The sequence below is a fragment of the Poeciliopsis prolifica genome, unplaced genomic scaffold, assembly GCF_027474105.1.
Source record: "Poeciliopsis prolifica strain line A6 unplaced genomic scaffold, Auburn_PproV2 SCAFFOLD010, whole genome shotgun sequence".
NCBI classification, from domain to species: Eukaryota; Metazoa; Chordata; class Actinopteri; order Cyprinodontiformes; family Poeciliidae; genus Poeciliopsis; species Poeciliopsis prolifica.
In genome coordinates, this window is record NW_026562385.1 from 1,124,937 (window position 1) to 1,150,820 (window position 25,884).

A 25,884-nucleotide genomic window follows, 5' to 3' on the forward strand; every position below is an offset into this window, starting at 1 on the left:
TTGCAGCGATTTCTTTTACAAAATGAGAAGCCATCTGTCTGAAAAACTGAGGCAAACTGATCACAGTCGGTACACTAACAAATTTGCTAGACATACCGTGAAGGCAATTTTAAAGCCTATGGAATCCCACTTTAGTGAGGTTTAGCAGAACGTGTTGCACATGCAAAACATATCACTGACACTTCTCGCACTGGAGGACAAATTTTATAAGTTGACGGCTGATGTCTGAAGAAAGAAAATGATGATACAAAAACAAAACCAGCCAACATAATGTAACTTCTTTTATCCACAGTAAATTGTCTATTGTATTGTTTTTGCTGAAAAAAGGATTTAAAATCCCATAGCAGTGTACAAAGGAGAATGTTTTATGCTCAGATGTTGAAATAATCATTTCCACTTGATGCTTTTAATTTTCTGCATCCATTTTGCATTTTAATTTAAAGTCTTTGCAACAAGGATACCGTTATCTGAAAATCTACCTCTTTGAATTTCTCCACACCTGTCACTCTTTTCGGCTCCTTTAGACTTGTGCCATCAGCATGCATGGATGCTGCTTTAATCCACCAATATTTGTGCAGTTGTGGCAGTGCAGAGTGCTCAGGCAGAGGCACAGTGTGTTGATGTTAGCGCCTGGGGAGTAATCGCGGCTATGAAATGGACTGATTAGAGGGAAATTGAGAGCTGTGATTGATAGTGACAGAAACTTAATTACAGTTGAATCACAGAGAGTTTATCCGCCCTGGTCCATAAATCTAATATTTTTCATTTCTAGCATCCTTCATTTGCTGCCGGTGCTCAGATTGCTTTTATCCAGTAGGACCACATCCAACCTCAAACATCAGAATCTCAGTATGTTTACACAAAACTTATCTCCCTGACACACATGGCTGCACTGCTTAAAAAAAAAAAGGTCTTACATCATTGAACATAGTAATACCTTTTCTGTTACCCTCGGTGGGCCCAGTCTATTCCTCTCTCCTTTCTTTTTCATCCCTCTGCTTGTGTGTGTATGTGTGTGTCTCATGTGTCACCCTTATTTAATGTTCAGCCCCCCTCTGTCCCTCTTTTCTGTATCTTGCATCTGATTGAAGTGGCTCCAAATCTTCTTTTTTTCCTTTCTCTCTCTATTCAAAACTGTTCCTAAAGCCCAGTGGGATGTGATTTAGTTGTCGAACAAGATTGCAGTTGAGACTTTTGGAGAATAAATTTGATTTAATGATTAATTTCACACATGGGAATCTTCTGCTCTTTTCTCTGAAAAATGTCTCCATTCATTGCATAAACCAATATTTTTCACCTGTGCTGTTTCTTTAATTTCATTACACTTTAAGAGAGACAGAGAAAATACTACATTTCATGAATTTTATGTTCATACTTTTGACAAATGACAAAGACACAGTTACAGCTGGATCTCAGTAAATTACATGCAAGTTACTTGCATTTACCTAGGGAGTCACTTAAATTCAAAAAGTGAATTTGAAACCGAAATACATATTTCAAAGTTCAGGGCTCCTAGAATGTTAGATTGATTTGACTGTTCTTCATTATTCTGAGGAGTGAGTGTGTATGTGTATGTGTGCACATATGGTGGTTTGTACTCTGTGTCGATGTTTTGCCCTGTGACAGACTGTCGTCGTGTTCAGGGTGAATCCCACTTCTAACCCGATTACAGCTGGAGACAGGCACCAGCCCTACCATGACCTTATCAGAAAGCATGATAACAAACAACAAATGGGCATAACTAACTTGTCTGCAGTAAATTTAGTTTTTTAATTTGTAAAAATTCCAGAAATAAACCCTGGAATCTCAGTTTTATTGTTTGAATTGAATTCGTTCGATAACTTTTTTAAAATAGCAATAAGTAAGTAGCTATTGAGCTGCACCTGAAAAGTTGCCTCTGCAGACTGAAATAAAAGTTAAGTTTGGTTTCTGCAGCATTCCTACCGTTCTGTATTTCTGCACTGTAAGTGAGCAGCATGCAAATATTCGTCCTTTTGTTGGAGAAGTTTCTAGGAAAACTAAACTGGGAACATTCTGGTGCGTGTTCTGATCAAACCAACATTTATATTTTTTGCCAGTGAGTCAGAGGCTTCTGTTTGGAGGAAATGCCAGATGACTAAACAGTCAAGTACAAATCTTCTTCAGACTGTTGAGGACTTTGCCAGTCAAACAAACCTAAACCATGTCTGATTGTCCAGAAATGACAATGTTTTTCTTGTCTGGTTCTGAGCTTAATATTTGCCAACCTGGCACCAGAAGTTGTATTATTTTACCAAAATCCTATTGTGTCTTGATCTTGGGGGATATCAAAGAAGGTCAGTTTGCGCTTTAATGCAGAAATGTTACTCCTATCTGAGTTTAACTCATATAGCCAACAAAATCTCCTCAGCTGTAATCAAACCACTGTCATACAAATCACAGGCTTTTGATCTTAAAACAATTTCTTACTTGACTCAGCTTCACTCAGTATCCTTCTCAACTGGCGCTGCTCCAATCATTTTTTTGCTTCCCTCTTAATTTTTTAAATCAAACCCTAATCTAGTGACACCAGTGTAGAACATGATCTCTCAATAATGCCAATGTTCATGACTGTTAGCGTAACAGTGTGTGAGCGAGTTTTACACAAAGGATTTGTATTCTGCTCATGTAGGACCTCAAATTGCCGTGAGCTATCTCTGTCCAGAAATTTGGGAATAAAAATTGTTTTGTGCATAATTTTTTATATCCCAAAGCCTTGCCTTTGGCACATAAATCTAATTATTATGTAAGATACTTCTAAGCTTTAATTTGAATAGAAGCAAGTCTTTCATGTATTACCTCAGAAAAAGTTCATGCGTGTTTATAGCAAATACACCGTATATAGGAAAACAAGACACCAACATGGTTGATTAGAAGATTTTGGCTTCAATTGTCTGTGAAGACCAAAACGTTTTTTGAAAAATATTCTAATAAAGGACTTTTAATCAGCCCCCAAAAGTCACCAGTTAATCACGAGGCAACATTAAGACACAGGACAAACAACCATGTGCACATTCTCCTACCTGAGGCTAATTAGAGAGACTAATCAGAAGAAAGTACAGAAGAAAAGTAATGTATTTGTTCTGAAAATATGACATTTTGTGTACTCTTTAGCTTTTTCTTTTAACTGATTGTCAGATTGAAATCAGGATTCTAAGACATAGATTTTACTTCCAATCAGAATAAACATATTGATCAAATTAGATACACTCTGTGTTTGGCTTTAATTGGTTGCACCCTGTCTCTTTTAATTGCATGACAACAACAGCCAAAGGTAGTATTGACAACAGATAGTAAACAGATTGCCTGTCATGATCTTCAAGGCTCTAAGACTTTATTTTTAGGCTATCCTTGACTGGAAATATGCCTTAATGAGGTAGTTATCGAATTCCTCTGACAAACCTTGAAGTTTATCACGTCAGTGTTTTCATTGCCGTGGGGCAAGCCAGCAAATATCTGACTGTTTGGCGGGGCCTTGCTGTTGTAAATTTGATGTAACTATAAGACCCAAATCCACAGTGTGGCAAACTGTTGGGTGCTATAGCCTCAAACACAAAAAGAATTACATTTCAAATCCAAAGCAGCCCAATGACACAAAGGACAGAAAAACAGAAAGTTCTTCTTTCATGCTTCAGTCATTTTGCATCGGTCATTATTCTCAAAGAGATTTTTTGAAGCCTAGTGTGGAAAAAAGGCCCACATCTCCCATTAATCTAATCAAACATGCAATGCCTGTGCACAAGTGGAGCTAATGTAGTCTCCAGAGATAGAAAGATAGGATTTCATTGAAGCACTTTTAATAGAGTTGAGCACCAAGTCAAGCCATATATTATTTCATGATTAGAATAACTAATGCAGGGCTATTTGCTGTCTTTTTGTTCTGTCACTCATTGACTTTAAAATTGAACTGAAGCTGCATTTCTCAGCATCAGTTTTCATGCCTGTGGAAAACTAAGAAAGTGTATCCTAAAGACAGAAGCCAGAGAGCAGTGGATGCATTTTGAAATGAACGCTAAAGTTTTTATCTTTTATCAGATGTATGTTTGCGTTTATAAATGAACAGAATAACACTCTTTAAATGCTTGTCATAATTATGCTCTTATGAAAGTGCTTGCTGCACTGGAGTGTTAAAATCAATTCGGTAGCAACAGCAAAGGGTATTAAAAAAAATGCTCTTCATTTCGTTTGACTCCTCCGTTAACATGAATCCCTGAATTGTAAGTCATAAAATGCAGAAATGTGCCTAGGAAATTGATTTTCATCGTACAGTGATGTGTCCACACAGCCTCATTCTTTTCCACCTGCCGTCTTTGCTCTTTTATGTGGGTGATGGTTGTGTATCTGGGTCAGGGACAAGCTGTTCTCCTGCCCTTTGCTTGGTTGAAGTACAGTGCACCTTGTCTCTCTTTTAGATGTTAGAGCCAGGTCATGTCATTCATTCGCCTCATTTAGTGTAATTGAACTCATCTGCCCTTGTTAATTATCTGTTTTAATGTGATCGAGAAGGATTTCTTTCAGGAACTTCGTTTTTTAAGAAACCAAGAGAGCTTCTATGAACTCATCTAAAAACACAGGAAAACTCACCTTTACCTCATAGGCTAAATGAACTGCACATAAAACTGAAGACAAAAATCTCTACTAATGAGCAACTGATGTCAATTGTGATTAGTTTCCAGCAAAGCATTCCATAAAAGGAACTCCTTCCCTTTGTAGAGGTTCCAGTCTATGAGCTGTCATTGCCTTAAAAAGGATTTGAGACACAGAAATACTGGAAATGAATATTTTATATAGGGCTATGTAAATGTATCCAATTACTTTTGAACCTTTAGGAAAGAGAGAGCTAATTATGGAAGACTTTTTTTTATGTCTTAGCTTTTCCTTCCTCTAGGGTGCAAATAACACAAATTTAAAACTGATGATGTGCACTTCAGGGTTATAGTTGTAATTTATGAAGAAGAAATCAGATCATTCAACTATGTCAGATATAAAACACTACTACATCCTTTATTTAAACTGAAAGTTGTGTACCTCTTGAACCTATTAGTCTTCCAGCTCAAAACTTTAAAATTATATTGACTTGTTTGAAATTTCAGTCTGTAAAATTGTAAATCAAGTATATTCATTATTAAAGGTGAAATTTTACATCAGCCATCATAAAGATGTGGCTTTTGAACATTTCAAGTTAGTTACAATTACTGTAAGTAAATAAGTGTTTGTAACTTACATTTGGTGATGTAGTTCCAAGCTTCTGTGGTAAAAGAAAAGGAATAACAATTGAATTATTTGTTGTTTTAGTTGTGTCTAAACTTTCACAATTGTGCCATGGCCATGAAAACTTGTGTTGTATTTTTTTTTTTTTTTTATTGAAACTTAACATAAAATTACCAAAATATTCTAATTCCCCTAGAAATTTGGTGTGTAAGGCATACAATTTGCAAGGTTTTGGTTATCAATTTTCAATTTATACAAGTGTAGAATTTTTTTTTAGGTACGTAAAGATGTAGAAATTGAAGGTATCTGAATACATTTAGGTAAATGTAACTTCTGCATCTGCTAAGGGACATAATTAAACTATCCAAATAAAAGGTCTGCAAATTGTTTCATCCCTTTCATTGAGTAAATTCTACCAGTTAGTTTTATCAGTGTGCTGGGAATGAGAGACATGTTGATGAAGTCATCCAGATTAACAATGGCAGCCTCTTAAATGAGGGGAACATAATGTGCTAATGAGAAATGAGATACTGGAGGAAATATATTCATAGAGGAGAGTAGTTTCTGATTTAAACTGAATTATTGGAATGTAAATCTAACGAGAGAAATAGCAGAAGGATGTACAATACAAGAATACTTTAAAGTCTAACATTTGAACTAAGAAAGAAATGACTTGAAATCTGTGTTCCCTTGTGTGCTATTACCGCTGCACACTCACCACGTACTACCACGAACCTGTGGAAAGAGAGAGCGAGGAAAGGTCAAGGGCATTCATCATTACCCCTATCATCTGGGAATGCATTCCAGGCATCGGCGATTTTTAACACGAGAGCTGATGACCTGCAATAAAAAGCTGGAGCCACAGATGCTCCAGGCATCCAGGCTATTCCACAGACATAAGTTCTTATGTTTCGAAAGACAACAAAGTTTAGGTAGAGAGAAAGGTTTTAGGTGTAATCCCTTCTATGGCGTTGGTGAATGACATAAAAATGATTGGAAAAATGACTACGCGCTTCAGTCCACAGCATTCTGCACTAAAAGATGGATTTCACAGGGGCGACAAAGCAGAAACGACATGCTTCATGTTGGAAAACAAACACTGGTGATATTCACAGATCTCAGCTTCCTCATGTGCCATGCCAAGCTTAGGAGTGGAAATAAGTTTATATTTAAGATATTTTTTTATGTCTCCCACATCCAATCTGTTATGGAGACTTTTTTCACAGCCTGGTAGCTATCAGTTCGATTCCACTTGTGAATTGAGATCGCCTCATTCAGCCATTAAACTAAATAACTCCTAATAAGAAAGAAGGCTTCTTTAGTTATTTTTTATTCGCTCAATCACTGCTTTTAAATTTAAACCTGGAGCCAGCACACTGTTGTTGTGTCCATGCATACATTTAGGCTTCTGTAGTTTCTTTTACTGTGTCATTAGTTGGCCGACTGCTGTGTCATTACAGAGTGAAGGCATGGGTGGAAAAAGCAGAACAAGGCTCGGCAATCTTTCTCTCCCTCTCTAAGATCCGCCTCTGCATGTCTCCTTCTGTCTGTCTGTCCGTCTAACTGTGTCTGCTAATTTTGGCCCACACTTGTGCATGCCAAGAGAGATTTACTCCACATTACAAAATGACGCGCAGTCATCCTCTTCAAAGCATGCTTTCTTTGTTAAAACTGAGCAACAGCTTCAGATCTTTTATAAAAAAAATTAGATTTCAATTATGTTTTTGTTCAATTCATATTTTTAAGAAGTCAAAGGTCTTTCTTAAATTTGATACACTGAATTGTTATTCCTTAATCCACAGATTTATTTAATTTTTTGGAAAACAAACATTTTCTAAAGGAATTTAGTAAATATTAGCTTTTCTGTACATTCGTGTGTGTGTAGATAGTGGTCATTTCTATGTATTATTTTCTTAATTAAAGATCCCAACCCAACAACATGGAATATTACTGTGCTTCAAAGTGCCTTCCAAGAGTTTTACGATCCTTTGAACTTTTTCACACATTAATCAGAGAAGCAGCAGAGAGGCCCATGGCGACACTGGAGGAGTCCCAGAGTTCCACAGCTCAGGTGGAAGAAACTCTCAACAGGACAACTGTAGCGCGCTCCACAAATCTGAGCCTTAAGATAATTATTGTTTAGATTAAGATAATTATGGCAAAAAACCTGTTAGAGTATGTAGAAGACTTGAGACAGGGGAAGAAGTTCACCTTTCTTCAGGAAAACGACCCTAAACATACAACCACATACATAAGGAATGACTTAGATCAAGTTATATTAATTGGCTAGAAGGACCCAGTCAAAGTCCAGGCCTAAATCCAATGACGGAACTGAGGCAAGATTTGAAAACTGCTGTCAACATCCAATATGTCGGGGCACATGTGCAAAATTGGTAAAAGAAAATCCAAAAAGGTCTGCAGCTGTCATTCCATTAAAAGGTCATTACTATAAACCACTTCCATTTTGATAATTATGTATCACTATGTTGGTTTAGCTAGCACATAAAATCCCAATAAGTGCTTTGAAATGTCTTATAATGTCACAAAAGTAAAACATGAAAATAATACTTCCGCAAGATACTGTTGTCTTTACTTTCAGCCATCAACTCTGCTTCAAAAACATTCATATTAGATGCAACTGTAGCTTTAAGACATAAAGTTTGAATATGCTTCAAGAAAGAAATTTGATTTTCAAAGAAAATTGTGTTTATTTGAATTTAAGGACATAAGTCACCTAAAATGTCCTGGGGAAATAATGAAATCGGTGGGAAAAACAAACTGAAGACGTTGGATATGATAGAAAAACACTGTCAGCGTGAGATGAAAACGTGCTGTTTCTGATGGATGCTGCTGTAAAAGAACACATTACCTCGGAAGAAAGAAATCATAAAAGCATATGCAGAATTTTTATGAGAATAATAAACAAGAACCTGACACAGCAAAGCTTTTCAGAAGAAATGGAGGACGGTAACAGACTTGCAGCTGTGGGAGGCTACAGCATCATTCTGGAAGTACTTACAGCACACAGGCTGTCGATTGCTTGAGTGGTTGAGTTTGCATTTTAAAGAGTATCTAGGAATTAAAAACAAACACAAAGAAAGCCAGATTGGATTTAAAAAATTAAAAAAAAAGATTTGCTAAGTGTATACACTTAGTCCTTAATTATTATCTTAATATTGTCAAAATGCGTTGTCGTCCGCTTGCATGTCAAAACATTACCACAAGTACTAATGTTTTTTTGTCAACCATCTTGTTCTTATGGAAGGTGAAAGCTTAAGTAAAACCTTTTACTATGGAGCTATGCAGATCTGTGTTCTGTTTTGGGTTGGTTTCAATCCCCATTAAGTGTGCAAAGGCATCGCTGTCGCCAATCTGCTCGGAGAGAAGGGGGGGCCGTCGACAAGTTGCAGCGGGGCCTTCAACTCTGATGGCTGAACACGATCCACGGGAACATGTTTGCACACATCTGCTCCTGTGAGACTGAGGGAAGCGAACAAAAACGGCGTTCCCATAGAAACAAAAAGAAAGTTCCCCCCTCTCCCAAATCTTCCCTGAGAGGTGTGCTGCTCTGGTGTGTGTCAGACCAATGTGGACCGGGTGGTAAAGCGAGCCTTCCGGAACCCAGAGAGGACCCCCTACCGACGCTGCCACCTCTTCCTGCATTCAGGAGAACAGACACCGGTTGTTCTGCTCCTCTTTTATCCTCCCATGTTGTATAAGGAGACCACCAGAGTGCGGGGCCAGACTTATTTCACGTCCAGCCTGAGTCATCCACTGCTCTGTTCATGGAATCAAAGCAGAGCTGCAGAGCATTTCCCCCCCTGAGGTGGTCAGACAGGAAATGCAGTCACCTTACAGCATGTCTGATAACGTGACTCCACACATGGAGCCGTTTCTTTACCATTTCCGCCACATGAAAATCCACAGCAGCTGGGCAGAAAATTGGTCCGATATTACTAATACCCAGGTAGCAGGTGTGTGTTTTGTTGCGTTTGTATGTGCATATGTCTGTGTGTGTGTGTGAGTGTGTGTGTGTGTGTGTCCCTCTTAACAGGGGGGTGCCGGACTGGGGAGGCAGAAAAGCAGTAATTATGGCCTCCCATGTTCAGCAGAAACATCAGAGGGAAGTAATTTGTTGCTCTATATTTAATCAGTGGAGATAACGAGAGCGAGTGCGGCTGTCTGGGCCGATGGGCAGGCGCACAAGCAGGAACACCATTTCCTCCCAAAGCCATTAGTCTTTAATGTAGCCAGCCGCACTGTCATAGTTTCATACTTTCCTGCTCAAATAATCATTATCTCCTTTTCCATCTCCAATTGACTCAAGTGTACGCTTTCTTTTCCTCACCTTTGTTCATTTTTTGCTGTTTACCTCTCAGCTCTCGCTCCTCTCGGCTCCTGTTTCTTGACACAATGAAAGAAGCGTTTTCTCCCCTCAGCCACCCGAAGCACCTCCTTGTTTACCCGTTCCCTCATTACCCTCACCTCTCTCTTATGGGCTGCCCGTCTCTCCGTGCCTCCGTCTCTCACAGGGTGCAGGTGGAGTTCTATGTGAACGAGAACACTTTCAAGGAGCGTCTGAAGCTCTTCTTCATCAAAAACCAAAGATCCAGTAAGTCCTCGAATTTTGGAGCTCACTTCCAGCCATCTGGAAAGGAAATGTGAATATTGCTGTTTTTGCCGTCTTTGTTTCCACCCAGTTGTCTCCCACTTTTGGTGGAAAAGATGGGTTTCATCTTTGACCGTCGAGCTCTGTGGCTCTTGCTCTGTATTTCATCATGTTTCCTCAACTTGTCCTCTCTTTGAAACGGTCTCATCTGTATCTCTGGTTGTTAAGATTAAACATGCTTCATTCAGTCTTTTTTTCATTTTAATTTTTTTTAACTTTTTCCTGTTAGCCGTTTATACTCCACACTTATGGGCACTCAGAGTAGAAGGTAAACGCTTTAGCACAGATTCATCTTTTTATTCCCACACCAAGAACCTCATATTATGAATGTTTGACTGAAGATAATGACACATTTAGGCAAACAGTTATTTGCTTGTTGTGATTTTCTGATTGACAAACATCAACACACATTATGACTGAAATAAGTCATAAATAATGACTTATTTTTATAAATAAAAAAATAAGACATTTCCTATTTGTTTTTTTTAATTAGTAAATAAATGTAATCATTTTTAAAATGTTGTTTCTGCAATTTTCAGGGTGAAATTATGACTTAAAAGCATAACAAATTCACTTTAAGCCTTTTTATGCTTGTTTACTGGGAGTGCCAATATGTTTTGAAACGGTATGAACAGTAACTCATAGAATACGTTAATGTGTCTTTGTGTTTTTTGTGATTTAAAACATTCACTGTCTATTTCCTTTCGATTTGCATTACAGGTCTGCGAGTGCGAATGTTTAACTTTGCACTGAAGGTGCTGAGCTGCCTCCTCTACATTGTCAGAGTCCTGCTTGACAACCCACAAGAGGACAAGCAGGACTGGTGAGAGAACCGGCGATAACACGGGGGGATTAATGAGGCGAAACTCTGTGACTTTAAGGGCCTGATAACAGTCACAGGAACACCAGGTTTATATAAATGAGACGAGGGTGTGTGTCAAGCATCCTGCTAAAAGGATTCCATGTGAGACTTGCAGGAGAAAAAAAAAAGGGATTTTGAAGGTTTTGCTTAAACTTTGTAGATGTGGCAGAGAAAAATAATTATATTTGCATGATTTTTTTCCTTCTTCTTCATTGTTTTACCCCCTGCAGTGCCAACGGAGCCAACTGCACCAAGCAGAACACATCATCCCGTCCCTGGAGTGAGTTTGACTGGTAAGCATGCAAACCGCTGCGGCTATAATGAGGACCGATAGCCTCTACCTGCGGACACTGAGAACATAACCACACATCCCGGAGGACGAAAAACCCACGACCCCCGGCTCACCGGACGGAAACGCTGCATAACATAATCAATGCAGCTTCACAGAACCGGCGCAATCTGCAGTATTGATATTAAACAGGACCTCATTCATTTGTTACAATCCAGCTGTATTGAGTAGCTGTCGGCATAATATGTACGTAGTGGCTGCGCAGGCTAATCAACAACGATCTAGTGGAGATAAAGTATGTAATATACTAGAGCAGAGACAGAAGAGCTCTGGATGGTGTGCACAGACCTGAGGCTGTCTCATATTTCCTGTTCAGGGGACCTATTGATCTAATTGATGGCTAATGACACTGGCTTAGCTCTGGCTCCAAATGAATAAGGAGCCTGACATAGTGAGTTCAGGCCGCCTCCGTTTGCAGGCTGCATCGCATTCATGGCAAGCAGCCTACCCTACGCTCCAGCGCGCCTTGGAGGAAAAAGAAACACCCTTTCCATCACTGTAAGAATGTAAATGTGAATCTGCAAAAATGAATTTGCTTCTTCCATACCAGCCCTCTGTGTTTCAGCTGTAAACACCATAATTAACACAGCAACTTGAGTTGTGTTTGTAGACACAGTCGCAGTGTTTGGGGGAAAGAGAGTTGCCTGCTTTTGCATTTTAAAGCTATTTATAAAAACATTGTATTTACTCGACTAATCTCTGTCCTCCAATCCTCTTTTCTCTCCGTTGTCTCTATAGGAAACTAATCATCTGGGTTGACAGACCTCTACCGCTGTGGGCGCTGCAGGTCAGATATTTCTTATCACATGCCTTGTTAAACATTTTTCAACCTACAGTCATTCACAAATGCTCACAGAGTTCAGCTGCAATATTAAAATCAAGAATGTGATAATAATAAATGACGTGGAACTTAAGTAAGGTTTTGATATGTCACAATATAGCTTAGGCCTTTTGCTGATTGTTTATTCACTTCATTGAAGGCAGGGTGGATTTGTGTCCCTTCACTTCTGTGTTTTTCATTATAAAGAAGATGGACCTTATATTTTTATTTGTCTACTGTGCTATTGAAGTACCTAAACCTAATAGAACACAATTTATATGCATAGCAATGTCTCATTGCACCAAAATACATCAAGCTGCATTGGACCTGGGCACAGCAAATACATTTATATTGATTTTAGCTGTTTTGTCTTTAAGAACTGTAAATGACTGTTAACTTGGTAAATGATTAACTTGTTTACTTTCTCTATAAATGGAGCCTTGAGAAGCTTGTGAATGATCAATAATTATTTTTTAATGCAGTATATTTGTCAGTTTTATTTTAATTTCACCAAAATCTCAAAATAAAGTTACAGAAGTCACACTTCATGAAAGCTAGGATGGTTAGCATGGCTGGCATTAGAAAATAGATTAGTCGATATACTGGTATGTATTTCCTGCCATTAGTTTCCTGTTGGCTTTACTGTGACATTTCTAAGGGATTACTAAGATATTGCAGTCCATCATGATACACAACAGATAAAATTGGACTTCTTAAGTGGATAAAATGCAGCAAATCTGCTGCATTGTTCACTTTCCTTTTTTAGCCAAAGTGCCTCCGAAGAAAATGTCCTTTCAAAAAGTGACTTATGTCATTTTGCTTCCTGTGACTTTATCTCAGTGATGCTGAAAGAAACTTCAACAGAAGTCTATTTTTTTCCCCACAAGAACAACTTCCACACAACCTGACCTGTTAACACTTAGATATTGGAGGCTCACTGATCAGAAATAAATAATCTATCAATTCTAGTTGACAGTGATTACTTGGTGTGTCCTGTATATAATCCTTCCTAAACCTGTTGCAGAGCCTTTTAGTGATAAGAAATAAGAGTGTTTATCTAAACATGACCAGAGTCACCTATCATGTGTTTTCACTTTGTGCCATGCTCATGTATGCCTACTTGTCAACATTTGTTTTGTATTTTGTTTTGAATTTATGTCATGCTATTGCAGGGTTTTCACACATAGAGATGAAATTACTGTTGTTAAAAATGTGTTTACACGAGAAGAGTGATTACACACATACACATGTAAATATTTAAAAGAAAAAGATCAGACACATAAATGTCTGTTGGTTCATTTAAAGCTATTCCCTCTGAAGCAGAACCATCAGCCCTCCCAGTGATTCCTCCTACGCTCTTCATCTCTCTGCCTCCTAATTTCTCCCTGCTCTCGTCTCTCTCTCTCTTTCCCAGTCTGCTCTGCCTCTGTGTCTGTACAACCGTCTCTTACCTCCCGTCTCTCCCTCTCTTTTTGCAGGTGCTTGTGGCTTTCATCAGCTTTTCAGAAACTATGTTGCTCGTGTATCTCAGCTATAAGGTGAGCCACTCGTGGCCCTCGATGGCCACTCTGAAACCTTGTGTGAAGTCAGAGGCTCTGATGTCCACAGGCATCGTTGGAAACATTTGGATGGATTTGATATGCATGACTGTTTCTCCTTTTTTTTTTTTTTTGTCTTCATGTTTGCTCTTCCAGTTTGAGAGGCCTTCTAGCTTACTCGTATGATTCTGTAATATATCAGAGCAGCTTTAGGGGAACCCCCTGTGTCGAAGGAGCTGGGAGGGGGGAGAATCCATCCATGAGTTGCCCTGCTTTTGATGTATTTGACACTGCAAGCCTATGAAGAGCTCACTCCACAGATTCCTCTGGAGGACGGAGGTCTTAGCATTTAAAGCTGACTGATTCCTGTGGACTCAGCCTGTGACTGTCCACCTACACTAGTCGGATTCAGGTCAGCATGCAGGCAGCAGACACATAAAAACAGCCACGGCTGACATCTTAATTGAACAGCGTGGCTTAGAGCAAACTGAGTAATGCTGCTTCGCCTCGTAAACCTACACAGGGGAGTTTTATAACCTGTGTACATCCTGATGTGTTTTATGGTGGAGAAACTTCCCCCTCCAAGCGACATGAGTTAACTCCGAAAGTTGCAGCAACAGTGAAGATTCCTGACCTCTCTGTGTGTGGTTTCTGTTTCCAGGGAAACGTTTGGGAGCAAGTCCTACGTGTCCCTTTCATTCTGGAGATGATCAGCACCGTTCCCTTCATGATCACTGTGAGTGGGAAATATACGCTTTATGGGAATCTCTAAGTAGGGCGTTTCGTTTTGACCCCAGCTACAGTGATGTATTGAGGATGTAAAAAGAGGCTCTTCCTCACATAATCTCTTCTCTCACCAGAGACTTCAGGAGTGTGCAATGTGATGAAAAAGGTGATAACACAGAAACTCCACTGCTCTTTTTTTTCTCCTCACAGGTGATTTTGCCCTCTTTAAGAAATCTTTTCATCCCTGTATTTCTGAACTGCTGGTTGGCCAAACATGCGTTGGAGAACATGATAGTAAGTGAATCACTGAAGTTCTTAAGCTGCATTCACTCACCATAGGAGACAATCTCATGATTTTATGTTGAACTCCTATTAATTATCTATCTCAGCTGTTCTTTTCCAGCTGTGCCACAAAACACTTCATACTTTTAAATGCAAGAATTTGTTGCATAGGTTTGGATTTAATGTAGGTTTTTCTCTGAAATTGACATGGCCAGATTTGAACATAAAATAATATTTTCAGACTCCCATCTATGTTTGGGTAAATTTACGTTATGTTGTGCCTTCTGCAAACTACACTTTAAATTATTATTTTCTAAAGGGCTACAGCTATCCATATCAAACTGTCCTTTCTGGAATAAAACCACTCTTAATGTAATATCACAACTTAAATTAGCTCAGCTTTAATTTCATTTGACATAAACACATTTGATTACTAGATCTTCACAATCAAGAAATAATAGAAGAACCTGCTTATCTTCATTCTGACAGTAAACCATGCTTATGATACTGTGACGGCTTTGTTTGTTTTTTAGTTAAATTTAATTTCAAAGAATTTTATGCTGGACACAAAAACATAAAATACTCAAAGACTGTAAAGAAAACAAAATATAGCATATCTCCAGGCACAATGATAGAATAGAATGGAATTTAATTGAACCAGTTTTTTCCCCAATAAAATAATTGGAAACTGGTCTTTGTATTTAAAAAAAAAACAAAAACAAACAGACTTTGTAAGGGAGTGAAATCTTTATTTTACTCTTTCTGGATGAATTGTCAGCGTTTTTTTTGTTTGTTTTTTTTAACTGGTTGGTTTTCTGCTTTTGAACCAGGTTGTCATTGCTAAACTACTAGCAATGACAAGAATTCATTATTAAAATTCCCAATTTCATATGATATCCATATCCATGATGAGTGTACTGTATATACACATCTGCCATAACTACATATCTCAATTTAGTTTCTCATCTTTTTGTTTTATTGGTATGCACTTCTTCTTTCCATCAATAATCCATCCATGCTGCATCACATATTCCAAGGGTTACAGTTTCTCATCTCATTTTAATATTCCGTACATTTTTACACATTCTCTCCATCAGCTTGTGCCGTCTGTTTTCGAAATAAATATCCTTCTCTGCGTCCTCCTGCAGAATGATCTCCACAGGGCGATCCAGCGGACACACTCGGCCATGTTTAATCAGGTCGTGATTCTGATCAGCACACTCGTCTGTCTCATGTTTACATGGTGAGTACCACAACTTAACAAGGAGGGAGTGGCAACAGGTAAAGAAAAGCAAAGCTCGAAGTTGAGATGGAATGGAGAGGAGAGAAAAAAGATGAGACGAGGCAGCAATAGAAGGAAAAAAGGAAGACTTCTAGAGGGATTGGAAATTGCCGCTATCGGAGCTGAGAGAGAATGGCAGAAAGAAGAGAGGTAATTGGTTATTGCCCGAGTGAGAAGGTGCTCTTAAATGACAGCAGGTGATGGCTTCATTGAAGTGGAGGATGTGTCAGCTTGCCTCACACGTGGGCCAAAAGGCACAAGCAATTCAAGGAGATCCTATGCGCACAGCTTGAGTTAAGCTCTCTGACCACTTTGAGTTTGACATTTTCCCAGTTGACTCACATATCTGCTGAATATTACGATAACAGCCACAAAACATCTCCGTGCAGAAATTTCCAACAAAGGCGTTCAGGCATGCAGTCGCCCCCGTCTTTGCACATAAAAAGTCACAGATATTTGCACAGGTGTGAAAAACATTTCCGCCTGAATAATGGCTCCCATGAGCGCCTGTGCCTCTCGCAGCATGGGAAGTGTCTTTGATGCTCACTTTGCCGTTCTTTCCGTCTCTGTCTTTTCCCACCCTGCGAACCTGCATTAGCATCTGCGGCATCCAGCACCTGGAGCGAGCTGGAAACAACCTGACCCTCTTTGACTCGCTCTACTTCTGCGTGGTCACGTTCTCCACGGTGGGCTTTGGAGACGTCACGCCGCAGATATGGCCCTCGCAGCTTCTGGTGGTCATCATGATCTTCGTGGCACTCATCGTGCTTCCCATCCAGGTGACAAAACAGTGATCATATGTACAGTGTTTTGCATATGCATTTATACATTAGAACCACAGCATATGTTACAGGGTAGCGGTCATATCACTGATAGCAACACTTTTTATTTTAGTTTGATGTACCAGCACACTTCTGACCTTTTAGTGCTTTTGTGGTTTTTCCACTAAAATATTTGTGAAAACCTCAGGACAAAATTCCAACAGTGTTTCCAGGTGTCTGAAAATACATACAATACATGTGTGCATGTTTTCCTGCATAAACACTCTCTTTCTTTTTAGAGGGTTATGTGTGATGGTTACTGGGAATATCCAGGCAATTAAATTCAAGACAATCTCGGAAGAAAATCTGTTATGGTGCATTCACTTCAAATGCCTTCTGAGCATCTAGCGCAGCGCAATTTGAACTGTTAAGAGCATTTTGAGCGTTTGGACTCATCCAACGCTGCACAAAAACATAACACATGAACACATCCATCAAAGAACGCTAAATGGTGAAGCAAGGGGCATGTATGACCTATGGACGTATTTAAGTATTTTAAGTATTTCAATTGAGGATCTGTTGCATGACTTGCTATTATGTGGGAAAAATTGATTTCTTGTTGATTTATTGTACAGCATCCCAATATAAAGTTGTGATTTAACTGTGTAAATGTTGAAGATCAATTTTTTTTATGATGTTACATAAAAGAATATAGGCATTATTGAAGTCATGTTAACAAAAGCAATGTTTGCTTCCCTGAGGCAAGAATTCATTTTACTCTAATTTGTTTTATCAAACTGTGAAAGCTTAAGATAGAATTGTATTTCAGATATAATTCACACGTTTTTTCTGGCTAAACCAAGTACAGGCATATTTAATGCTCCTGGAGGAAAATATCACAAAGATTAATTTAGCAGTCACTTTGTCACTCTCAAAAGATTATTAGTTTTTTTAATATGCTCAAGAACATTAAAGTTCCTCCCCTTATCTCTAATAATCTTGTATCTCCCCTTCACACAATAATTGGATGACTCACAGCTTCCTACGTAGATTTACGACACTATTTTTATTCAGAGAGCAACAAGAGAGTCTTCCACACTCACTCGATTTCCTAAATACCATCCCTGTCTCTGAGCTGCTCCATAAAAGGAAAATTTATGAAGGAGACTCAGAAAAGCTGTTTACACACACACGGGGGCCGATAAAACACCTCGACAAATGCATTGGTTTGATGGTTTCCCAGCGGTTGTTCATCAGATTTGTGAAAACCAGAGATGGAAGCTGTGCCTGTATTTCTCCCAGTGCATGCAAAGGTGTTAATGGGATTCATTCCCACTGAGCAGATGTTTTCATATGTCTTATCTTCAGTCAGAGCAGCTCTCTCTGGATTGAGACCCTGTTTAGACACACGACTAATAAGTTATTGGATAATGATGAGCTTTGTTGGTACACTGGACTGTTTTGTTTTTTTCTGTCTTACTTTAATTTGCAATCACCTAAAACCAATTTTATCTCCTGACAGATTTAATAATCATTCAACTCAAAAAAAAATTTATTTTCAGCAAAAATGAGCAATTTTGTCTACCCACAGCAATACTTAAATCGACTTTCCCTGTTGAAATAACTCTCTTTACAAGTTGTGTGAGTTTGGATTTTAATTTCAAATATATACTGTCATATTAAAATCAGTCTTGCCTGTAAAACCATTCATATCAACTAATGCAACCCAAATGATGGTTCATTTTTGTGTTATTATTAATTTTATTTGAAGATTCAGGACTCCACAAAGATTGATTTTCCCTCACAAATTTCTTACACTTTTTCATTTTTTATTAAATCAAGCAAACCCATATAAAGTAAACTTTTTTCATTTTATTAAAGTAAAAACAAATCTAAATCCAGACACATTATGAAAATTTGTTTATACCACAAGCTTGTGAAACCCTGAATAAATTGACTAACCATATTTTTTTGGAAGGTTGGCATGTTTATAGCCAGACTCAAGAAATTACTTCAATAAAACTTACATAAAGTAGGCAAAAAATTATCTGAACAAAAAACAATTGTCTATTAACTGGCTGTTAATTATACGTCTGAGTTCGAACTATGTGAGGCTTTTACTTTTACATATCTGTGATAAATGTGGAAACAAGTAGCCAGGATGCAATAATACAATAAAAAAATAAAAAAAAACATTAAAAAATAAATCTAAACTTGCTAACTAAAATACAAAGGATTGTGACAATATTGAGACTAGAGCTGCTCAACATGTTGAACAGAAATCATACTGGCAGTATCAATATTTACTGCCAATATGACTGCTGTTGTTTGCAATATTACATTTAAAGTGTCAATAACTTTCTGCATACAGGTAATATATTTGGCCAGATGAATGTACTCCAACAGGTGTTTGACTTAAAAGCCTGAATTATTTGCCATTTATGATTCATATTTAAATGCTTCTAAATTACAGTACATTTATGAGCACAGTACTTCCCAATGCGTTAGAAGACTGTGTAATAATGTGACCTTGACTGTCAATTTTTCATTTCAAGTAATAAATTATCTAAAATGTAGTTAAATGTACTTGTGTTGATTTATTAAATCTTACAACTGCTTGCCATACATCTTTAACTGGGAGTGAATCCCACGCTAACGTGATCAAAAGCTCTCTGTATTCCAGCTGGACCAGGGTGATTGCACAAAGCCCTCATTACAACAAAAAAACTTCAGCTTCAGAACATGTTGCCAAACTTGGGTGAATAAATTTATGCAAAACGTTTCTTTAACTTTGATATCTCATGCTCTCCACTTCCCCTCCACATCTTTCATCCTCAAATACCCTGTGACATTTAGAAACTGGCCCCTGCTGGCCCCCATCCTGTGTGTGTGGTTGGGGGTGTTTGTGACTGGGTGTGCACCTCTGTCTGACCCTGACCATTGTCTGGGCTACAAACAGACACAGGTTTAGATTTACTGAGTTTTCTTTTTACTTCTGTTATCTTGGTTTTCTTGACAAATTGCCAGAGTTTTAAAGGTCAGGCCTCCAAGATTGTGATTCTGAGCAAAAATGAGCAGAAAGGTGAAATGTTCTTTATTACAACTCAGTTTCGTCACTTGAAACAAATCTTGATATTTTCCGTGTGAACCTGGTTACATCATTAATTTTAAAATGGCTGCATAAGTTGGGGCAAAATAAACTTATTTATTTATCCTAATGATGTACACTATACACACCCCTCATGAAACATCTGGTTTTTGTGATTTGAAAACTAAAACTGATAAATTATCTAAACTTTTTAAACGTAATCCACCTAAAGTATGACAATATACTGCAAAAGTCTACAACATAACAAATAGCTATGTCTGGAAAATAAAATAAACTAAAAGATACAATAATCTTGTTGCATTAAACTAATACTTTGTTGAAGCATCTTTTGGTTCAATTTCAGCATTCAGTCTTCTTCGGTTGGAGTTTATCAGCATCTCACAGTTTGACTGGACAATAAGTCAGCACTCTGCTTTGCGAAAGTTCACCACATCCCACCGCCATCTTCAGGTTACTTTACATATTTACTGTAAGATTCAAACTCCGGCTTTGGTGTCTAAAACTTTAATCATTCTGCTAAAATACAGCCATCATTCTGTTGTTTTTGAATGGATGCTTGGTCTCACTGTTGTGTTGAGAAGTAAAATCCATCATTATCTACAGTTTTTTCTTGGCAAACACCTGAAGGTTTTTCATCAAAATCGATTGGTGACTGAAAATGTGAACATATTTATTCACCTCAACAAAAACCCTGTAGTTTATCTGAGATGAAGCAAATCGTGACAATGCTATCACTCTGTTTTTGTGGGTAGGTGTTGTTTTGATAATTAATGTTGTTTGTCTGTATAACATACCTTTGTGAATTGTCAGTTTTATCGGACCGTGACTCATTCTCCCTCTAGTTAGATAAGAATAAACAAACAGAACTTGGCAGACATTTCTGCAGCTCTTTCATCATTGATGATGACCTTTAGGCAGCCTTCCTGAACTCTGTCCTTATTGACTTTTCATTCATTTTTTTCAATGCAGTGACTGTCAGTTTCTTAAATTATTGATAACTGCCTTTTCTCTGACATGAAACACATAAAACACACTGCAGAGTTATGAACTCAACACTGCTGAACGCTGAACATAAATCTGAACTTAAATGATAAAACGCTGTAAATTAAGGGTGTGGAAACCTTTCCGACCACTTGTTTACCCCACCACATTTTTCTCTTCTTTTCTGTTTTTTTTTTAACAAATTGTCCAACTGGTAAATATGTTTGTTTTTATTGACCCAAGTTGGTTTACATTTTCTATCCCCAAAATGTGGAGTTTTAAGTGGGGTGTGTACATTTGATAGAGCCATTGCATATATGGCTAACAATGTTTTATTTTATCTGAAGCACAATGAAAACTTGGAAGAAAAGAAACAGTTAATTACAAAGATATAAGATCCAATATTTTTATTATTTGTCATTCATTGCAACGATTGTTGCTCCAACAGAGGATTCACATCAGAGCAATCACCAGGGCTTCTGCCGACTCTGAGTCTGTGACCTTCACATTGAGTAGATTTGTGTGTGTCTGTGTGTGTGTGTGTGTGTCGGGTGTGTGTGTGTGTGTGTGTGTGTGTGTGTGTGTGTGTGTGTGTGTGTGTGTGTGTGTGTGTGTGTGTGTGTGTGTGTGTGTTTGTAAGACAACAAACTGCAGTGTGTAGAAAACTCATCATTCCTTCAGCACTTAATTTTCTCAGATTTAATACTTTCTACCATCAGTCGCTCCTCCTGTTGCACCAGATAACATCTGTGCTGTTTCGTCTCCGCCTCACTAATTTTTCCATTACGTGTTTCTCCTTGTTAATGTGCACTATCACATTCCACTCACCCACACTCCTGAAATCTCCACTTATCTTAATTTGCCCCTAAACACTTTCCCTGATCAAATGGAAACACCACACACTAGGCATCGTTTTTCTTTTCATATACCACCTGGGTCTTTGCTGTATTCCAGCTAACCTAATCCGCTTTCAATCTGTTGAATGTGATAAATGTCGTCCTCAATGCAGTTCGAGCAGCTGGCCTTTCTGTGGATGGAGCGGCAGAAATCCGGAGGCAACTACAGCCGCTACAGGGCGCAGACGGAGAAACACGTGGTGCTGTGTGTCAGCTGCCTCAAGATCGACCTCCTCATGGACTTCCTCAACGAGTTCTTCGCTCACCCTCGGCTTCAGGTCTGATTTGAAGGAGGACAAGAAGGTTTTCAGGGGTCCGTTGAATGTGTGAAAGTGTGTTTGTTGCCTATAATTAAACCTTTCCAGGAGCCAAAGCAGCAGAGGGCAAAGCAGGGGATTAATCCTGCAATAGCAAGGATCCAACTCTGACTTATTCATGCTGGAGCAGCAGTGAGTCTGTTTACTGGAAGGTGTGAATATTTACTTGTTTTTCTGGGGATCATCTTACTTTTTGTTGCTGAGAGCAGAATGTAGATGGAAGCTGAATATGACTTAGGCATTTTTTAAATTATTTGATATGTGAAATTTGGCAATAAATAACTAAGTTATTTTTACTTTTGGTGGCCTCTGCAAGCACCTTTGTGGTCAACATAAATGTCTAAAAGCCAAGCCTTTTGGGCTGTATTTTTCCTCCTGTGTGTGCAGGACTACTACGTGGTAATTCTTTGCCCCGCTGAGATGGACGTCCAGGTTAGGAGGGTCCTTCATGTTCCTCTTTGGGCTCTGAGAGTCATCTACCTGCAGGGATCTGCCCTCAAAGACCAAGACCTTATGAGGGCCAAGTGAGTAATCATGACTGGCTGTCTTTATTAAAAGCTTAATTACAAGAGTTTTATTTAACTGGGGAGATATGAAAAGCTCCGCAGTGGTCAATGATATTTAATACGCAGCTCAGAATTAATTCTTGAAGTGTCTGGAGGCCAAAAGTAACACCTGTAATTTCCACCTCCTGACTTCAGATACAATGTCTTGCAAAGTATTCATACCACATGGACCTTTTTATTACAGATAATGCAAAAACAACAGCTTTATTTATACTGAGAGTCATTTACACACACTTTGGCTCTATGCACTATTTAGGTAACTTCTTAGGGAATTTGGTAGCATTCTACTTTATTTTGGAGAATCAGAGTGGAGGGGACTGAAAATAGATGCAGGTTACATCTTTCAGATTTTTACTTGGTTATTTCTTCTCTACTTTATAATTCCATGCTTTGCATTTATCTTTCGCTTAAAATCTCAATAACATGCCATCGAAGTTTGTGATTGTGACAAGAATGTGAAAAAGTTCAAGGCATATGAATATGTTTTTGCAAGATACTGACTTGCAAATAAAACAAGTTATGCTAGTGTCACTGAAAAAGCCTCGTTATTCCCCTCGCCTCCCACTTGCTCGTCTTAAAATGGTGGGTGCAATAAAGTTACATTGGTACATTTATTGTTCTGTCATCCCACTTTTTTCCTCTTTTGTCCTCTCTGACAATAACATGACAACACACTTCTTCCTGTGTCTCACGGCCTCCCCCGATTCTCTCTTCCTCTTTCTCTCCCTCCCACTCCGTCTGCCTCTCTCGCTCCTGTGGCTGCTGGCTCTACTAACTACCTGCAGGATGGACGATGCTGAGGCCTGCTTTATCCTCAGTAACCGGTTTGAAGTGGACCGCATTGCTGCTGTACGTGCTTCAACATTTCCCTGTTTGATCCTGACTCTCTTCGGCATTAATCATGGCTAAAGTTTTTTTGCTCTTCCTGCAGGAATATTAAGCATAATTCTATTTTTATTTCACAGTCATTGTGAAATAAAATGCCTTACCATCCATCCAGATCTTTTGAGGGAAATGATCTGGATGATTTTTGGTTGATTATTAGTTTCTGGGTTGTTTGTGCTCCTCTGCTGAATTCAGATCAGATGATTTTGAAATGGGAAAAATGGCTTTCCCGAAGCCCAGACCTCAATCCTCTAGAAACCTGCTAAGTGTCCTTAAAAGCTAAGGCTGTATCAGAAAATCAACCAATTTAAATGAACTCTACCAATTCTTCTTAAAGGAGTGCTGAAATATTCAGTCAAGTCTATGGATGGTGAAGTTAGAACATTTCTGCAAATATGAAAGGCGCACCTGACAGATTCATTTTCAAAAGGTGTAACCAACAAAGTATTTTGATGAAGTATAGTTCAAGACATCACACATTTTGGTCAATGGATATTTAGAGACTTTCTTCCTCTTCAGATTAAAATAAATGCTAGCTGTAATTCTAAAGCCTCATGCCATTTTTACTTTCACACAATTTTTAAAAGTCATCTCATGACTCTCATTTCACAAGTAATTCTTCACCATCTTAACAAATCTGACAACAAGAAGTCCAAATTTCATTGCTCTGAACTTTCAGGACTACGTTGCACCACACCATCAGGCGGGTTAAAAGGAATGCTATAACAGTCTGATGCCTCTTATGATCTCTGTGTACCTTACAGTCTCTCTCTCTCTCTCTCCCTTCCACTTTCTGTGATCAATGCAACTCAACACACTGTTCTTTGATTTTTGGCAGGACCATCAAACCATCCTCCGAGCCTGGGCAGTCAAAGACTTTGCTCCAAACTGTCCCCTGTACGTCCAGATTCTGAAGCCGGAGAACAAGTTCCACGTCAAGTTTGCAGGTGGGCAGAGAGTGTGAAAACGAAGAGGCTGGCATCTTCGTTTTCACACGAAGATGCCAGCCTATTGTTTGAAATAATATTTCTTCCTAATCTTGTTTGGAAGCTTATTTCTTGCAGTTTGTGGTTCTTTTCCGCTTTAACAATGGAAACAGATTGCCCCCAGCTCTACCTGAACCTGTCTACTTGACTTTTTATCCTAAAGCATGTATTTTCCCTCAGAGTGCCCATGCAGCCCTATCTCTCCTCCCAGCTCAGAGGAAGTGTGGGACAGATTGGCACAGCTTGCCTGTAAGCCTTTTGCGAGATTCAAACATTGCTCTTTGGGGAGTCTCCATCTCCATCTTGCACAGTGGCAGACACCAGTCAGTCATGTGTGAGTGAACGACAAGGACCTGCGCTCTCTCACGTCCTTTCTTTCCTCTTGCACATCTCTCCGCTTGCAGCCCTAGACTATCTGAACCCCAATTCGATCCCAGCTGTCTCCGTCGATGATTAATGTTTTACTTTACCACTTTAGCAAAGAAAATCCCCCTCTTTTTGAAAAGTGCTGCAGTTGCGCTAACCTGGCAGACAAGCCCTCTCCACAGGGTAATCCTCCCACAGCACTGTTAAAACACTTCGCAGGCAGGCCGGGGCTCTTGTTATTAGCAGTGCAGGAATTGTTGTGCACAAAGACAGTTTCATGTTCATCCCTTATCACACCTTTTCTTCAAAACGTGATCAACACGGAGCGCCGCGGGAGGAATCTTCTGCTTAAAGTCTGAAAACTCTGCAGCATGTGTGTGAACAGCTTTGATGTTTTTCATTCTCAAATGAATGCACAAATATGTTCCTATTGTATTAATTTACTAAACAAATGACTCGCTCATTGTGCTTTGCCTAGTAACTAGTAGCTGCCCCCTTTTTGATGAAGCAGATCTTCAAAATGTACCAAATTCGTGGTTTCTTAATTCCTTAATTTACATTGCATTATTATGCTTCAATGAGGAAAATTTTTGAGAACAAATTCAGTTTATTTTGTTCTCCAAATTCCAAAATCACAATAGCTTGACTCAGAGAGAGCACAGTCACACGGACATTAGTGTGAGTACAGATGCCAAATTTTGACACCACTTAGAAAACACTCCTGAAGTGATGGTGTGGGAGGCATTAATGAGCAAGAGATACACAATTTAATTTGATCTGCAAACTCAGCCTAATGGGAGTTGGAACATTCATTAGAAAAGATCAGTCGCCGTGATGCAGTAGCAGACCCAGAAACGTCAAGGAACAATATGTATCCTAACCCGGCTCGTCTCTTGATTATTCATCCAATTTCTATTGAGCAAAAATATTCTCTTGCCCCCCAAGCGTGCTCTGCTTAAGTAGCTACACACTGTTATAAGCAGCCCACTTATCCACACAGTAACAAAGTTACTGATTTAATTAGCTAAGCTGGTGGACCTGTGGTCAGGTCCTAATTGCACTGTTTCAGATGGTGCAAACAGTCACATTTACACTTGCAATGAGTCATGCATTCATGCGGGCTTCGGTCTAGACGTTTCCTTCTGGGCTGAAGCAGAAAACGCAAAGAAAAGAGCAAAGGTCTTTAGAGCAAGAATGAAAGGGAAAAGGAAATGTGTGTTTATGTATGTGCGTGTGCGTTAGAACAAAGTCTTTGATTTA

At 38.8% G+C, this 25,884-nt stretch overlaps 1 protein-coding gene across 1 annotated transcript in view; it reads left to right on the plus strand.

The window, feature by feature from the left end:
* LOC129363159 (potassium channel subfamily T member 2) overlaps positions 1–25,884 on the plus strand; it is a 41,726-nt gene that overhangs the window by 3,262 nt on the left and 12,580 nt on the right. The window contains exons 2-14 of the mRNA XM_055035056.1: positions 9,762–9,841; positions 10,619–10,721; positions 10,991–11,053; positions 11,848–11,896; positions 13,408–13,467; positions 14,129–14,203; positions 14,404–14,487; positions 15,624–15,718; positions 16,356–16,536; positions 21,618–21,782; positions 22,209–22,345; positions 23,173–23,236; positions 24,111–24,219. Coding sequence (XP_054891031.1) covers positions 9,762–9,841; positions 10,619–10,721; positions 10,991–11,053; positions 11,848–11,896; positions 13,408–13,467; positions 14,129–14,203; positions 14,404–14,487; positions 15,624–15,718; positions 16,356–16,536; positions 21,618–21,782; positions 22,209–22,345; positions 23,173–23,236; positions 24,111–24,219 — 1,265 coding nt within the window. The remainder of the gene's footprint in view (positions 1–9,761; positions 9,842–10,618; positions 10,722–10,990; positions 11,054–11,847; positions 11,897–13,407; positions 13,468–14,128; positions 14,204–14,403; positions 14,488–15,623; positions 15,719–16,355; positions 16,537–21,617; positions 21,783–22,208; positions 22,346–23,172; positions 23,237–24,110; positions 24,220–25,884) is intronic.